Raw genomic sequence first — 15,254 nt, forward strand, 5'->3', positions numbered from 1 at the left:
ATTCGAAAAAGCAGATTTTAACGTACTATTTAATTGATTCTTATAGGATTCCAATAAATACCGGGCGTACAGTAGTAATTTGTATGGGAAGAGTGGAAAATGTTGGTGGGGTGAAAATGCGGGGTCGGTCCAATACTTTTGACCTAGTACTGTACTCTATTTTGACCAGATATCGAAACCTCACTGACGTCTAAACAGGATCTTTGATGACATCCGATATCTCAATTACAAATATCTATCAAGCCAAAGAGGCGTTCGTGTTTATCTAGTATTTGCAGATTGCCCCAACAGCACCCCCGCCGACTGTTCTCTGAAGTGTCCAGCGCCGCACACTCATTCCTCATCGCAGTCGTTGGTGCCATAGTAGTCGTTTGCGTCAAATCGCGCTCCTATACTTTCATTAGGTCCACACAGTGTATTAGCTCGTGCGCACAAAGGCTTGAAAATGCCATGCTGTTGCTGTTTCTCTTATTGTGATGGCACAAACCTGTCATGCATTTCTTTGTCTCCCATCCATCTCTGAACAAAGCCACAAAAAGGCAAGGAAAGAAAGAACCGACGGTATCTTTGTTCGGAATATTCTGGATATGACTGTACCATCGTTATAAGCTTGTATAGCTCTTCATGAATTTGTATCTGCACCGATTCACCTGCTATCAGCATTGAACCACCACCCTCAATATGTGTATCACTCTTTCGGGCCGTGCAGCCTATTGCAACTGTGCAAAACTTCTCCCAGACAATACGCTTGTCCACTTGTGCGATGTCGCTCTTGCCAACAAGAGAACGCCATGCGAGATGGTGAGCTTCCCTCCACCAGATCAGTCTCTTACTGAACCAGCTTGTCCTAGGTGCTCTCAGGCGGGACATATCATAGTCTTCATTAACCCATCTGTTAGCGGCAAAGCCTCCATTGGCGGGCGGGACGAATATTACATCCCGGATGTATATGCGGAACTTGAAGCGCAACTCATCGCAGCTCTGAATAGTCCGTTGCCCCCTGCTGCTTCGCCCACCGTCGCTGATAACAAAGCCTTGATTGAAGCCTTAAAGGATGCAACAAGTTTTGTCAAGGTCGAACATGAGGATACAGAAGAACAATTCGACGAAGACGGTGCACCAACACCGGGTAGTGATAACGATGAAGATTCTGACGGGTGCCTGGATCGCTCTCAGACCCCAGTCAAGCTGGGCACCGGGTTCGGTTTGGCACTTGGGCGCTTGTTGTTCAGTAGTTAAGGTTCTACTGCAATATTTAGTGTGGGGAGATTGGGCAAGGTAAGCTGCACATCTCCTCAAAACAACAGACGGTGTTAACCACTTTTTCAAAACTACGTGTGTAAATTTACTTTTTTTTACTTGCTGTGCTGGCCCGTTCCTTGGAGCCAAGGTGGTCACGAAATCTGTTACCTCACCTCGGCCCCTTTTCTTGTTTATTCTCAGCCATTCATTAGCAACTCTCTTTCAGGCATCTTTATCTCTCTACAGTAACCTTCGTCGGGCTTCACTGATTTAGTACGAATCGCCCACTGTTACACTCTTGTTCTACACAAGACACAGGGTCGTCTCTTCAGAGCATGCAGAAGTAGTTACTCTCACACTCATCTGAGAGGAATTCGGATGCTCAGGGTAATGGGAATGCACCGCGAGGCCCCCCCATCATCAGAGCTTCTTACTAAACAGCGGTGAAGATGTCGCCCTCACCTCTTCCCACCGAGGTCAACCATCGAATACTCTCTTTTCTGGACCTCAAGTGTCAATTTCGCGAGGCCAAGAACGTACGACCATGCTACATATGCTATAAGATTTAATCTGCGCCATGCAGCTTCACAAGCATATCTATTAGACCAACACTGGTCATCTGCTACTGGGTTGCGAAGAATGTGTAAATTGTGAGAGAGTGCCAGTGACGTGATGCAACTCACCCGATGGTGATGAAGGTTGTTTCGGGGATGCCGGGACGAAGCACCTATGATGGCTACCTCACTTTGTCAATCCCCTTGTTTAGGCCCGATCGTCACTATGTCGGGTTTGAGTTGTCACATCGCAGTACGATCAACGAAGCATGAACGACAACTTTCATTCAGATGAAGAAACTTTGAGAGAATAAGGAATCGAAATTCTATTCAGTGCACTCAACTCTCAGCAAGGGAACCGATCCAACGATTTCTGTTTCACGGTTCAACCTCGACAACTCATATCTACCGCATAAGCTGCCCGTGCAACCGCCTGATCCTGCCCTGTTCCTTCCTTCACCAGTTCTGCTCTTCTAGCTTTTGCGAGCTCGGACGACATTGGCGACGGCCTTGCGCCACCACGTTTTCTGCTGGGCTCGTTCTGCAGGTTTGAGGGACTTGGACTCGGACTCGGCGACGTCTATAAAATCACTGCTTGTTGTAAACACGTTTTCATAAGCTTCGATTTCGTGAGGCATGTCAGGGGCATCTAAGCGCTCCCAGTCGGAGAGCAGCGGAGTGGTCTCTGTCACTTCTCGGAACGCCATGATTGTGATATGCTGGAGAATGATGGGAAGAAGTGTTCGCGGCTTTTATACCTGAGATCTCACCAGCCAAGACTAGATGACCAGCAAGTCCCTTTCTTTGTATCCTTTTGTCCTTCCGTCTGCCTTTCCTACAAGGTCCTACATTGGACAATGACCCTCCCCTACCCGCACAAAGCCGCTTTATTCAGCTTCAGCATTTTCTTTGTGAGAGCCACAGTGGGATTGTCTGTGCTTTAATGCAATCAATTTCACCATTGAGGCTTACTTGTGGCTCACAAGCAAGGAGATCTGGCAGGACGTGGACGCCTCCACGATTTTCAAGAGATATCTTTCTCCTCCTTGTTTTCAGCTTCTAATCCTGTATACCAAAAACCACCATCCAAGAGACCAACAATCATGCCTACAGTGGCCTTCCACCCGTCCACCAACCCCCCAGCCGAACCAACCCACATCCACATCATCCCCGACACGGAAATCTACCTCCGACACAGCAAGACCTGGATCCCAGTCCAGATCTTCGACCTAATCACCCAGCACCTCTTCCATGTCCAGCCTACCCCCACACCCCCATACGAAGACCTCATTCACACCCTCTCCTTCATAACATCCTACCCCATAACCGGCCCGCTAATATCCGAAATCCAAACCCTCCTTGACCACCACTACCACCACATCTACAACTCAAGCTCAAGCTCAAGTTCAAGCTCCACCTCCTCTGAAGACGACAAAAACGAAAAACAAGAAGACGACACCGACCTCTGGCGCCCCTTCGACAACATGCACGCCCAATGGATAACGCTGCAACGCCAACGTGCATCAGCATTATGATATAGGGTGTAATTTATGGAAATGGGCGTTCAGATATCGTTCTTTTGGAGCGTGATCCTGATTCAGAGAAGTCAGGATACACTGCCAACTCTTATCTCACTGTTCTCTGTAAGCAAATCCCTCGAACGTATGAACCTGGTCGGATTTTCATGCAAGATAATGGGGATGAGGATGAGGATGAGGATGAGGATGAGGAGGGAAAACGGGGGTTGGAGGGGCGTCGTCGTCCTCTTCAGGCTGCTACGCTGAGGCCGGTGGCGAGGAAGAAGCGGAAGTTGAGGTAGGTAGGTCGGGCTTTTCTATCGAGCTCGGTACGGCTTTTGGATAACAATGACAAAGAGGGAGGGTCATTGCGTGGGTAGGAGGTGAGGGCTTGGCTGGGGGTGCTCATCTTGTTTGGTGTTTGCTTCGTATTCTTGGAAATCTGCTTTTATGGCAAGGTAGATAGGAAGGATAGGACCGGCTTGAAGGGATTTTATTTCGAGTCTACCGTCCGTACTACTAGGCTGGTATGAGATAGCTATTAAGTTGAAGTCATGTGAATGCTTGGCAATGGTTATGTGACTGATGGACGGACGACCTTGATGTGGAGGTATTTCTCCGGCTATTGGGGGAAGGTGAGAGGGGGTAAAAATATTTCTTAGCTTGAACATATATACAATCCCCTCAAACTGCCGAAATTTCCATGACCTGCTTTTGAACCCGTAATCTCAGAGACCGACCACACTTTTACTATCAGGCCGTGTCTTTTTGATGCCATTCTGAGGTCATCGTCTAACTCCCGGTCTCGAATGTGTCCTGAGTCCTCACCAACGGCCCACCGCAAGGCGACACATCCACCACGTAGGTAGTTCTGTCGAAGGTGAATGACCCATCGGACTGCTGAAGAACGTACTGATATTCGACTGGAACTCCTGCCGGAAGGTAGATATCGATGAACCATTCCGGCCGTGACGGGGTGATTCGGCCTGGATTCATGGGAAGAATGACAGCGGACGGATCATTGACCGCTCCTCCGAGTAAGGAAGTATTGCCGACCAGGTAGACATTTTGGCCCTGTTCGATCGTAAGTCTTCGGATCAATACCGCAGTCTTCGATTACTGCGTATAGTGGTTTGGGACTCACGAATGTAGTAGGGGCGATGACGGAGAACTCAACTTGTGAAGCACAAGACTTGTCTACCTCTGGCGCACCAGCAGCTGTGGCAGGGGTGTATTGGCCGGTGGCGTTGTAAGATGTTGCAGAACACGTCGCTGGTGGCTGTTCGGCTTCGTTGTAGCCCCAACTGACGTATTCTCCATCACGGCGCTGAGCCATGGTTATAAAGCTTGCGTATGACCACGTGAGGTCATAGGCGGAGAGAGGCTCTCCGGTAGTTTTGCTGATCTGTTCAGAGAGAGATCCATTGGGAGGGGTGTATTGCTATGAGCTTGGTTAGCCGGTGGGACGTGCTCAAATCTAAGCACAGATATTACCTGCACGACAGAGACAAAGCCATCGGCGTAGGTTGTCATGCTGGCAAGTACATTGTCAAGGGTATTGTCTCTGTAGGTTCCTGTTGTGGCATTAGGATAGATATCCTTGAAGAATTCCAGATTGATATCATCAATGGTGAGCAAGTTTGCCTTTTCAAACTGCGCTACTGCATCGTAGAGAAACTCAGCCACAGCAAGAGTGGTCAGATACCATGGATTTCCGCCAAAATACGTATCTTCGGGGTATCTGCCGACAGCTAGTGGTTTTCCAACAGGAATACCGTTGTTGATAGGATAGATGTCACGGAAGGAGTCGACTACTACTTTGAGGGTGGCCAAGGAATAACTGTTGCAAGGCTGGAAGTCTGCGGACCAACATGAGTTTGGCATATCAACGTATACCGGATAACTCACTTCTGGCGTTACACGCTGCTTCAATGTCAAAACCGTGGATCGAGCCTAGAATTTGATCTGTATTGATTCCTGAGCGATTGACATTGCTGACATTAATGTCAGCTGTCAAATAGCCTCCCGTTGCATTCCAAAAGTTGCTGGACAGGAAACAGAGCACTTCGGGTGCTTGTCCGCATGGAGCGCAATCCAGAGCAATCTCCTTGGCAAGTATACTTCCTTGCACTAGAGCGCGATGCTGGGTGATAATGGTGAAAAAGGAACTGCCCTTCTGGAATTAGTAATGTCCACAAGAGGCTTATCGGAAAATCCTACCTGAACTTCTTCCCACAAATCGTACCCAGTCTGATTCCAGTACTGGCCCACGTATAGCAGGTCATTATAGATCTTGGGCAGTGTCAGTCGTTCGTAATTCGAGCTAGGGTCTCGGAAGAGCCTACAATAGGCCATATCACGTTCTTCACCCTGTCTTCTTCTCCGGACTCGAGAAGGCTATCGCTGTACTCCCTATTATATGTGAGCCTTTGCAAGCGTACAAAAAAATACAAGCACGGACATCAGAGCGATGGCTCTTAGAGCCGGCCCGTCTCGTTGTGGTCGGCCCCATGTGCCATCAAAGCGAGTCTTGTTGGTATAAAACTGTTCAGGACATGTCAGCTAAATGTCAATGACCCCGCCTTCTTCGAAGATACCTTGGGTTCTCCAAGTCCAAGTCCAGCTGGGTACAGTGTTCCTGAAGGATTGGTAACGGTTTGGAGAATGGCTTGTGAGTCGATGTCTGGTAGGTGTAAGCCGGGAGGTCGGTCAAGAAGCGGACATTCTGCAAACTTACAATCTTCGATGAGATTCTGAAGAGATCCGTCTCCATTGGTGTATTCATCCACAAGCATGATCAACGTCAAGGCCGAATCCCGTGTCCATGTGAAGAAGTAGTCTGGGTTCTCCCTTGAAGGAGAAGCTACCACAATCCCTGGATCGGCGCCGGGGACCAGTGATCCGCCACCACCAATGTTGTTGCGAACGCCTTGTAGGGCTATATCTCTCTCTGAGCTGATGAAATCATCCAAGCTTGATTGTCTCTGGGCGAGGATTGGTGGCCCAGCAGCCAACGCAGTCAGCACAGCCAGCGGGATTACGAGAGTAGTGCTGTTGACCTTCATGTTGATATACTGGGTCAATACAGTAAGTTAGGGTGCAGGTATGGCTTGAGCCGCTCTTAGAGACGGAGGTGAGCATGGCTCTAAAGTACTTCTCGTCTATGATCGGCTGCATGTTGAAGTGCAGGTACATGACGATGCTACCCTGGTATCCCCACAGAATAGTCCTTTCCGGATGCAGAAAGCGATGCTACTCGTACATACTTGAGGTGCTTTCCAAGGCAACCAAGACCGAGGTCGGCCAACAATGGGTTGTGGACCCCTCTTTCCCTGATTCCCCTGCATTGGTGACATCGAAATTGCGGGGATGGCAGAGCAAGGCACAATTCTCGCCAAAACTTATTTTTTACTCTCTTACGGAGTGGTGCACCAAAAGTCTTCGAGATACGCTAACTAGGATATGTAAAAGCTGGCCTTCTGGGACTAGCATGCTGCTAGTCGTCAATAAGAACGTAAGGATGATCAGAGGGGGCAGATGGCTGAAGCTTAACTGACACAGAGCTCTGAGCCATATCAAACAACCTATAGAGGGCCCCCAAGGTCCAAGGAAAAAGGGGGTCATAGCGGCAGCTCTAGGGCGTTACTCTTATTACACACCTTTTATGTCACGCTAAAGCTTAGATTGAGTGTGCTAGTTGCGCTCTAGTTTTAGCGTATACTGATGACTTTTGATGCACGACTCCGTAATTAGTGTCTTAATTAATCTAAAAGATCCAGCCAGTAGACTTCAATCGCAAGGTTGATCCGGAGGGACAGAAGCTAACATAGTACGTAGTAACACAAAACATGCTCTTGGAATTGCGCTGTTATGCAAAGGTTACAAGACTCAGTTTAAAGGCTTTTGCGACTTATTAATGAGTGCATTGAAGGTCATGACACAACACAACCCTCAAGCATTCAACCAGTGTAAGCATTATTCCGCCTGAACATTGAATAGAGCGTTGCCCCCAAGCGGTTGGTTGACGCAAGCAGAGCCGACTTGCCGCTCGTGATTTGGCTGGCCACCCGCCACTCTGACAATAGTAACTACTCTTTCTCCCGTTCACATATTACAGATTCGGATTGATCCCCCAGGTCTCACGACTCTATGCCTGATCTCGCATCTTGCATTGGTAAGTAATGAGGATGAATCGTCTGTCGAGAGTCAGGTGTGTTGTTCTGCAATGTTAAGGTCCTCTCAATCATCGAACCGGGCAATTCATAGCACATAATGTCCACTCCAGAGAAAGGCCCCAGTCGCACATGCTACTCATTGTCTTATACAAACGATACATCTCTAGCCAAATCGTTCTTTGGCCCTTCGGATGCTCCACCGCCTAGCTCATTTATCCTGCGCAGCCTAGTACTGGGAATATCCCTTCCATAGCATCATCCTGGAAACTTTCTGTTAAGCACACATTCTCGCTAATTTGTGTCAAAGGTAGAGCTTGGGGAAGACTTCGAGTTCTCAGACCGTTACCAACTAGCTCTCACCTATCGGTCCCCATGTACCACTTAAACCCTGGTTTTCATTTAAACCGGACTATGCTGTTCAGCAATGCCTGCCTCATTTCCTCTGGCGCCATCTCGTTCGGTGCCATAGGGCTGAGAACAGGCCCAGCAATAGTCTGGGGAGCAACCCTAGCCAGAGTCGAGATTCTGCATCCCCAATTCACTTGTACTTGAAGGTTATGTCTCTGAGGAGTACTGGAGGTCAACTAAAACGAGATGTTAACGAATCGCAAAGCTAACCTCCGTGTTGCTGAGGGTTGTATTATGACGAGAATGCTTCCAGAACAGCAGATGTGCGATCATGGTCTCGTGGGCAGTGGCATCTGCTGGCAACAGGGCACTTCACGTGATGTAACGACATAGAAAGTTGTGATTGTGCCACGAACAGGACGGAGGGTGACATACACATTGCATGTCAAGCCGTACATCCCCTGTTTCATGTATGGTCTTCTTCATTAACGGCAATCCGATAAGCTTCCAGTCAGGGATGTTCTTGATGAACTCGACTATTGCGACATCAGCTTTTCCAATTCTGAACTTTTCTCTATAGTCTCCGGCTATGCAGAAGAAGATGTGGATGGCCAGTGGTGTGGGTTTGGGAGTTTTCAGGGAGATGGATATGGAGCCCCTATGCAGATGTTATGGCTGTTCAGCTTGGTAGGGATGTAGACGGGTCTTGTTAGCAAAAGAGCTTGTTGATGTTGCGTACAGGTGAGCATGGTTTTATACATCGGCACAAGGATCTTGTGACTGTCTGTTTGCTGTACCTGAGCATTGTGAAATCTGTGCTATGAGTTACTTGTGAAGTTTAAGGTGCCTGACGCGTTCGTCTTGGTTGATTTCTGTTCATGTGCTGCTGACCTGCACAGAGACTTGTACCTTTCTAATGTTTAACTCAACCATAGTTACCACGAAGGTGTTAGCGGCTCGCTAGTGAACAGCAATCAGGCTCCTTGCATTTCGACTTGCTCAGAAAAGCCAAACACCTACCTTTACCTGCCACATTACCATCGCACTTTGGCAACCCCTGCTGCCCCCGCAATTTTTACAGCCCTACTCCTGCTCTCCGTTAATCTAAAGCATGAATATACCAACTCCTACTGTGACCTGGGAGGAGGGACCATTTGGTCAAATGCAACCAATATGGACATCAGAGCCTTCAGTTGATGCCATCAAATCAGTCGTCCGGCAAAATCTCGACTTGGATCAGACTATCGAAGTCGATTTCCTCGCTCAGGGAGGCTTCAACAAACTCTACAGCGTCAAAATTGGCGACACTGGCCATGTATATGTCATGCGTGTCAGCCTACCTGTCGATCCTCACCTCAAGGTCGAAAGTGAGGCGGCGACGATAGAGCTAGTCAGACAGCGTACAAATATCAACGTGCCAGGCGTCATTGCCTTTGACTCCTCAAACCAAAACCCACTTGGGTACGAATGGATTCTCATGAAATTCATGAAGGGTCAGGTTCTTGAGACGGCGTGGAAGGCCATGACTTGGGGGAACAAAGAAGAACTAGTCAAAACGGTTGCGCGATCTCTAGCGGAACTGTTCGAGCAGAGTTTCAAGGGCATTGGCAATATCTACTTCGCTAAAGGTGGCACTGCCCCTCGAGTCGGGATGCTACCATCGGTGGAGAACCAAATGTTCAATCACACTCTTCGGGTTATGATTTTGGTGAAATGGTGTCAATGGCGCTCTTCTGGAACAACCGTCAAAAACATAAGTTGTATCGCGGACCATACAAGGGCAATGCAGATTGGCTAGGTGCACTCTTAGAGCTTCAAATCTACGATAGTAGAGATAAGATCTGCCAACTTACTACTGAAAAGTCAAATATGGAGCAGTCAAGTTTGATGGTGGGTTCAACTTCGATCAAGACCAAGCGGAGGGGCTGACGTCAAGCCCTGATGGGCTACCACCCCTATCAACAAAACCGGAGTCGATTTCAGGACATGATGACGAGGAGATTGAGGATGCAAAAAGTGTTGTCAGGCTCGCTGAGAAACTCATTGAATCAATCCCACTCTTTTTCTCCAACGCAAGCACGGAGGAGGCTGAAGTGACATATCTCTACCACGACGATGTAAACCGGCACAACATTCTAGCAGACCCAGGCGAACAAGGCGTGCTCACCGCCATACTAGACTGGGAATGTGTTTCAACTGTTCCCCTGTGGAAAGCTTGTCAGTATCCCCTTTTTCTGCAAGGACAGCCGCGGCATGACGAATACTTCTGGCCGGAAGCAGAGCAAGTCGCAAGCGGAGAAGAAGTTGAACAAGTCTTGTATGGGGCACACATTTTGGAGTATGAGCAGACAAAGCTGAGGCGAATCTTCGAAGAAGAAATGACGAAAGTGGTACCAGAGTGGTCCGAAGTGCGCCAGAAATCTATTCGACAAGCCGATTTTGCTTTGGCGGTCAATTGGTGCGATGGCCCATTTACCCATAGACGAGTCAAGGTTTGGTTAGAGAGAACTTTGGCAGGCAAGAAAGAGTACCAGCGGCTGGAGGAGGTGAATCTCTTTGAAGAGAGTTGAAGGAAGGTTTCGTGTTGCTGAGTATGGCAAGAAATTTTGGCCTACGTTTCCTGCCCAAGGGCCCGAAGGGCCATCTACTTACTACTATACTTACTACTCTAACTATCTTGGCGGGCCAAGCCTGCCATGTAGGCGCCTGACACTTTCGCTAGCCATCCACGTTAGGCTCACAACTTGCAAATCACTTCGAATCCATATTGTACACATTTTAATGAAGTAATTTATTCCCTGGCTCTAACTCGATAGATCAATCTTCTGCACTGCGTGATTAACGGCAATCTCGATGACGGCGGGGCTGGTTATTATCTACACGCATGGACCATCTCCCACCTCCAGAGCATGGTCGCAAACCGGCATGCTTCGCAGTTCCTCTGCTAGGCAACACATCAATTGGCAATCATGATTTTTGGACTTTTCCCATTGCCACGGATATTGCCAGGGATAAAAAAGGGTATTTAGTGCCGGAGGGCCGTAACGGCGATGCCTCTAACGATGAATCCTTCTTTGCCAGAGTTCAGACATGGCTCTATTTTGGGCTCCTCAGGGAATTTTTTGGCTTGTCTTTCAAGCCAGAAGATTTCATTGCGATGTCCCCAGAGGCAGACCCTTCAATCAACTCCGGTAGACTTACTGAGTATATGAAAAACTGGGTAGAGAAGTCCAGCAAAATGCCGGGACCGAGCATGGAAGCAGAACTTCGACAGAAGTTGATAGTATTGAAAACAAGTTGGAGATTCGTGAATACAATCGACTATATCGAGCTCGCGAAGACCGACGATCACGCCCTTGTCCTTTTCTCGATCCGGGCTCTGATTACCACGTTATCCAATATGATGTACGAACATCGCAAGGATGATGCCGACCCCAACGGATACTTTAGGATTAATAGTGATATCTACTCCTTGCCTGAGTTACCGAGATCATACCTACCTTTAGTTGCTTACATGGAAAGAACAGGCTGGTGTTCAGCGGAGATCATGCGGCTGCTGAGCACTTATACCTGCACAACAGTCTGGTACTTGGCTTGTCTTCATGAAGGTGAGCCGAATCGCCTCGATCACACTTCGTGCACTCCTGCTTCGGCTTGCATTGCTCGAAATATCACAGCAGACACCTACCGCTCTACTCACTTTTTGGAGAGTTGTCAGTGTGCTGCGATTGGACCGGACGCCGACGCTGTAATGGACGCTCTGCGACACGACGCAATACCGCTGATACGTTGCACAGTCTTTGACGATGTCAATATTGACTTCAAGGTTGTCAGTTCAATGAGAGCCCGTGACCACTTTGCTATCAGTCATGTCTGGGCGGATGGTATGGGCGTGCAGAGGCAGAACAAGATCCACACTTGTCATCTGCTCAACATTCTTACGCAGGTCAGAAAGGCTTATATATGCAACCTTGCTCACCAGCTTGAATCAATATGGTGCCCCAGCGCCCAGTTGATAGCAGAAAGAATCGCTACAAGAAAGCAGTCATTTCTGATTTGGATAGATGCATTCTGCATTCCTGATAGCCTTGATTCCGAAGCGATATTACTCAAGCGTAAGGGTATTTCTCAGATTGACACCGTCTTTGCAGGGTCCGAAGCAGTTCTTGTGATGGATCGCGGTCTGATGAAGGACATCCAAGACTGTTCTTCCACTATCGAACTCCTTGGACGTCTCACGACATGTGGCTGGATGACTCGAAGCTGGACCTATTTGGAGGCATCTCTTAGCCAACCTATCACCACCTACATCTGCACTGGTACTCAACTAGTCTCTTTATTCGATGTACTGCAGCTTGGCAATCAATATCTTAGACTAGATGTCTCGTCGCAAGGGGTATATCGGGATTTGATTACCACTTTGCAACCATTTCTCGTACAGTGGATACCAAAGGTGAAGTATCTGAAACCTGGACATGAGGAATTTTGCAGGTTCATGTGGATTTGGAACGCGCTCAGTGATCGCGCCATCTCTCGTTCTGAGGATATGTGTTTCATTGTTGCGATGTTAATGAGGCTAGATGTATTAGACCTCATGACATGTCCCGAAGAAGAACGGTTTGCAGCTCTGATCCAAGACTTCCCATTTCTTCCTCGCAGTTTTCTATGCAAGAATATGCCACGCATAGCCTCCGGTACAGCCGAGCGACGTTGGCTTCCTAGCATGGTGAAGACGAAAATCAATATTTACGAGGACTCGTTTGACTTCACCGATGAGGGCATCATCATTGGACCAGACCTGGCCTTCAAGACTCTTCTGTGCACAGATAAGCCACTTTTAGATACCTTTTCAATAGGCATACCCAATCTGGGCAGTAGCCGCTACGCCCGCACATATTACACTATCAGGCTTCACCAACCATCATCTACTGTCGACACCCCACCAACTACTACATCATACTGTATCGCCCTCAGTGCCAACGGTTCCAGGACTTTTGAAACGGATCCGGAGCATACTGACAAATATATTAGGTTCATGTTTGGCCATGGAGTATGTCTCAAGATAAGAGGTCATCGTGCAGATGGCGCGGTCGAAGCTGATTACGTGACATCCCTCACGTACACAGCTAGAGGCCCCGGAAACACTCCCAACTCATCACTTGAGCATTTTGACGTTGAGTACGTGGGCGCCACTGTTATTGTTCCTTGTGGTGAGTTAAGATCAGCTCATCATCGCCTATGTTTAGCCGGCTGTTTGACTATCAAAATTAGATCGTACAAAGTGGCCTCGGCCTCGGAAAATCCGTCAGCACCCCCGTGTCATGGTCTCGCCGTGGTATTTCTGGGGACTAGCAGCCTACCTACTCATATCTTTCATCATCATGCTGCCCATTTTAGGTTTTTATCGGCATAACTCTTACATTATATGGTTGACCATAGCGATCTTCGGATTACCACTACTCTACATCCTCTTGTTTCACGGTGTACATGAACTGCTCTTCAGAAATTGGGTTGATAGCTTCGTTGACCGCCGCACGAAGCAAAGATGGTGGGAGAAGATAATGCGTTTCTTCTGACATCATTTTCTAACCCTCCAATTCCTCGGTACCTTTATGTGAGAAGCACCTCCAGATATGCGAGGACTCCTTGCTTTAGAATCTGCAAGGGCGACCGGGCGGGCTTTGGCAATTTCCCTTACCGCCGAAAACTGCGCGGCTTGTTCAGACTTTTCTTCACGTTCTTGCTACACTTCTACGTTTTGCGTTTTATCTGCTCTATGCCGTTTCAGCACCGTCTCCATAGAGCGACAAACCCTCGGCGTCGAAGACCAGGCCTCTCATGCGTTAATTGCCGGCACCACAAGATCAAGTGCGACCGAAACGATCTGTGTACACAATCGTACCTCTGCCAAGACCTGGTCTACTTACAAGGTCTACAGCAATGATCCCGTTGTGGCGTAGGCGTATTGCAAGGGAATGTACAGCCACGCCTTCTTGACAATAGCCCATATTGGACCGATACGATCGAATCGCGAATTCACTGGTAAGGGCATCAACGGTTAAGCTAGAAGGCAGAACGGGCTGTCGTGGTAAAGGCGATGAAGGCCTTATATAAGAGGGATGCTATAGCCATAGCTTGACTGACTCGACGCGGCGTGAATATGCTGTCATGATTGGCTTAACCCGCTGGTAAGTAAATGCTATATATTGCCTATATACCTCTGCAAGGACAGCGATTCAGTTCCTTGATGGCGTTGAAAGGAATCCTTGCCCTACTTAACAGGGAAAAGCCCACCAAAAACTATGGCTAAACTACCATCAATTTGTGCTTAGTTTAGGCCTAACCGTGATATGATCTAGTTCTTCGCTCTGGTTCCATTTCTCACCAACTTGGCAAAGATACCAATTGCTATGATTGTCCTGCAGTCCAAGTAAGGATAGGGACAAAGGAGAGTTCTCATCGCAGGGGAAAAAGCACCCCGTGAAATTCATTTTGAGTACAGGCGCTAGGTTGCAGGATGAACTAGATCAGACACGAATGGACGGTAGGGCCAAGGCGTGATAGCCGGCCCAGAAAGCAAAGATCATAGATGTCAACATCCACGAGGCTCTAATAAACAATGCAGGCAGAACTCCACCTTGCGACAAAGGTACAGACAGAGTTTTTGACCGTTATAGCAGCTATGGGGACGATACGAACAATGCATTGGCCTCAGTTGATGAAGAGGAAGAAGAAGACGCACAAGAAAGCCATCCCAGCATCCTTCTCTCCCTCGGACAATGTCGAGCCAGAGCAGACGAATCTCTTCCGCCACGGCTTGAGCTTTTGCAATATGCTCGTCTCCACGATAGGCCATCTCAGCGCGATCATCAACTGGTAATGCGTCACCACGGTCCCAAGCTGGAGGGCCATGCCAACTACCAGAAGTCCTGATGGGGCGACCCGGGAAGGAAGCATTACCACCACGAATCCGAGAAGTCATGCCAGAGGCCTTCGCTGCAGAGAAAGCGGCAGAGTGGCTGGAGGAGCAAGGGCAGGAAGACAGATTTCACGAGGAATGGGACTTGGAGTGGGAGCAAACGAGGCTGAGAGAGGTGTTCAAGCAGGAAATGGAAAGAGTGGATACGGAATGGATGCGGATCTATGGGGCGTCGGCCAGAGAAAAGGGATTTTGATCTCGCAGCGCAGAATGGTGACGAGGAGCTGTTTCGGAGGAGGAATGGCGTGGTTGGTTGAGTCAGTAGTGTTCTTTTGTTGTCAGCGAGAAGGAGGATGCAACGGTTGAGCGATGCTTTTGGTGAGTTATTTGATACTGAAGAAGCCTTCTGGCCAGAAATATTTCAGGGGTACATTCGAGATTAGTTGCGACTTCTGGATGAGTGCCTGCGATGCTGTGCTGATTAATACTCCCCAGCCCG

The 15,254-nt window shown here is 48.4% G+C and overlaps 6 protein-coding genes across 6 annotated transcripts; 4 read left to right on the forward strand and 2 right to left on the reverse strand.

The window, feature by feature from the left end:
- Nucleotides 1–681: 681 nt before the first annotated feature.
- Nucleotides 682–1,239, forward strand: EPUS_01494 (uncharacterized protein; the record flags this gene model as incomplete). Its single annotated transcript, XM_007788436.1, has 1 exon — nt 682–1,239. The coding sequence occupies one exon, from the start codon at nt 682–684 to the stop codon at nt 1,237–1,239; it is 558 nt and encodes a 185-aa protein (XP_007786626.1).
- A 1,030-nt stretch (nt 1,240–2,269) lies between these two features.
- Nucleotides 2,270–2,503, reverse strand: EPUS_01495 (uncharacterized protein; the record flags this gene model as incomplete). Its single annotated transcript, XM_007788437.1, has 1 exon — nt 2,270–2,503. One exon carries the CDS (start codon nt 2,501–2,503, stop codon nt 2,270–2,272), a length of 234 nt encoding a protein of 77 aa, XP_007786627.1.
- A 396-nt stretch (nt 2,504–2,899) lies between these two features.
- On the forward strand, nt 2,900–3,615 carry EPUS_01496 (uncharacterized protein; the record flags this gene model as incomplete). Its single annotated transcript, XM_007788438.1, has 2 exons — nt 2,900–3,314; nt 3,365–3,615. The coding sequence occupies 2 exons, from the start codon at nt 2,900–2,902 to the stop codon at nt 3,613–3,615; spliced, it is 666 nt and encodes a 221-aa protein (XP_007786628.1).
- Nucleotides 3,616–4,105: 490 nt separating this feature from the next.
- On the reverse strand, nt 4,106–6,378 carry EPUS_01497 (uncharacterized protein; the record flags this gene model as incomplete). The annotated part of the gene is made up of 9 exons (XM_007788439.1): nt 4,106–4,387; nt 4,458–4,754; nt 4,808–5,172; nt 5,222–5,486; nt 5,534–5,605; nt 5,659–5,725; nt 5,775–5,857; nt 5,911–5,996; nt 6,051–6,378. The coding sequence occupies 9 exons, from the start codon at nt 6,376–6,378 to the stop codon at nt 4,106–4,108; spliced, it is 1,845 nt and encodes a 614-aa protein (XP_007786629.1).
- A 2,569-nt stretch (nt 6,379–8,947) lies between these two features.
- EPUS_01498 (uncharacterized protein) lies at nt 8,948–10,406 on the forward strand (the record flags this gene model as incomplete). The annotated part of the gene is made up of 2 exons (XM_007788440.1): nt 8,948–9,596; nt 9,700–10,406. The coding sequence occupies 2 exons, from the start codon at nt 8,948–8,950 to the stop codon at nt 10,404–10,406; spliced, it is 1,356 nt and encodes a 451-aa protein (XP_007786630.1).
- A 314-nt stretch (nt 10,407–10,720) lies between these two features.
- EPUS_01499 (uncharacterized protein) lies at nt 10,721–14,769 on the forward strand (the record flags this gene model as incomplete). The annotated part of the gene is made up of 2 exons (XM_007788441.1): nt 10,721–13,046; nt 14,462–14,769. 2 exons carry the CDS (start codon nt 10,721–10,723, stop codon nt 14,767–14,769), a joined length of 2,634 nt encoding a protein of 877 aa, XP_007786631.1.
- Between the last annotated feature and the right edge of the window lie 485 nt (nt 14,770–15,254).

This window comes from Endocarpon pusillum, assembly GCF_000464535.1.
Source record: "Endocarpon pusillum Z07020 unplaced genomic scaffold C716229, whole genome shotgun sequence".
NCBI classification, from domain to species: Eukaryota; Fungi; Ascomycota; class Eurotiomycetes; order Verrucariales; family Verrucariaceae; genus Endocarpon; species Endocarpon pusillum.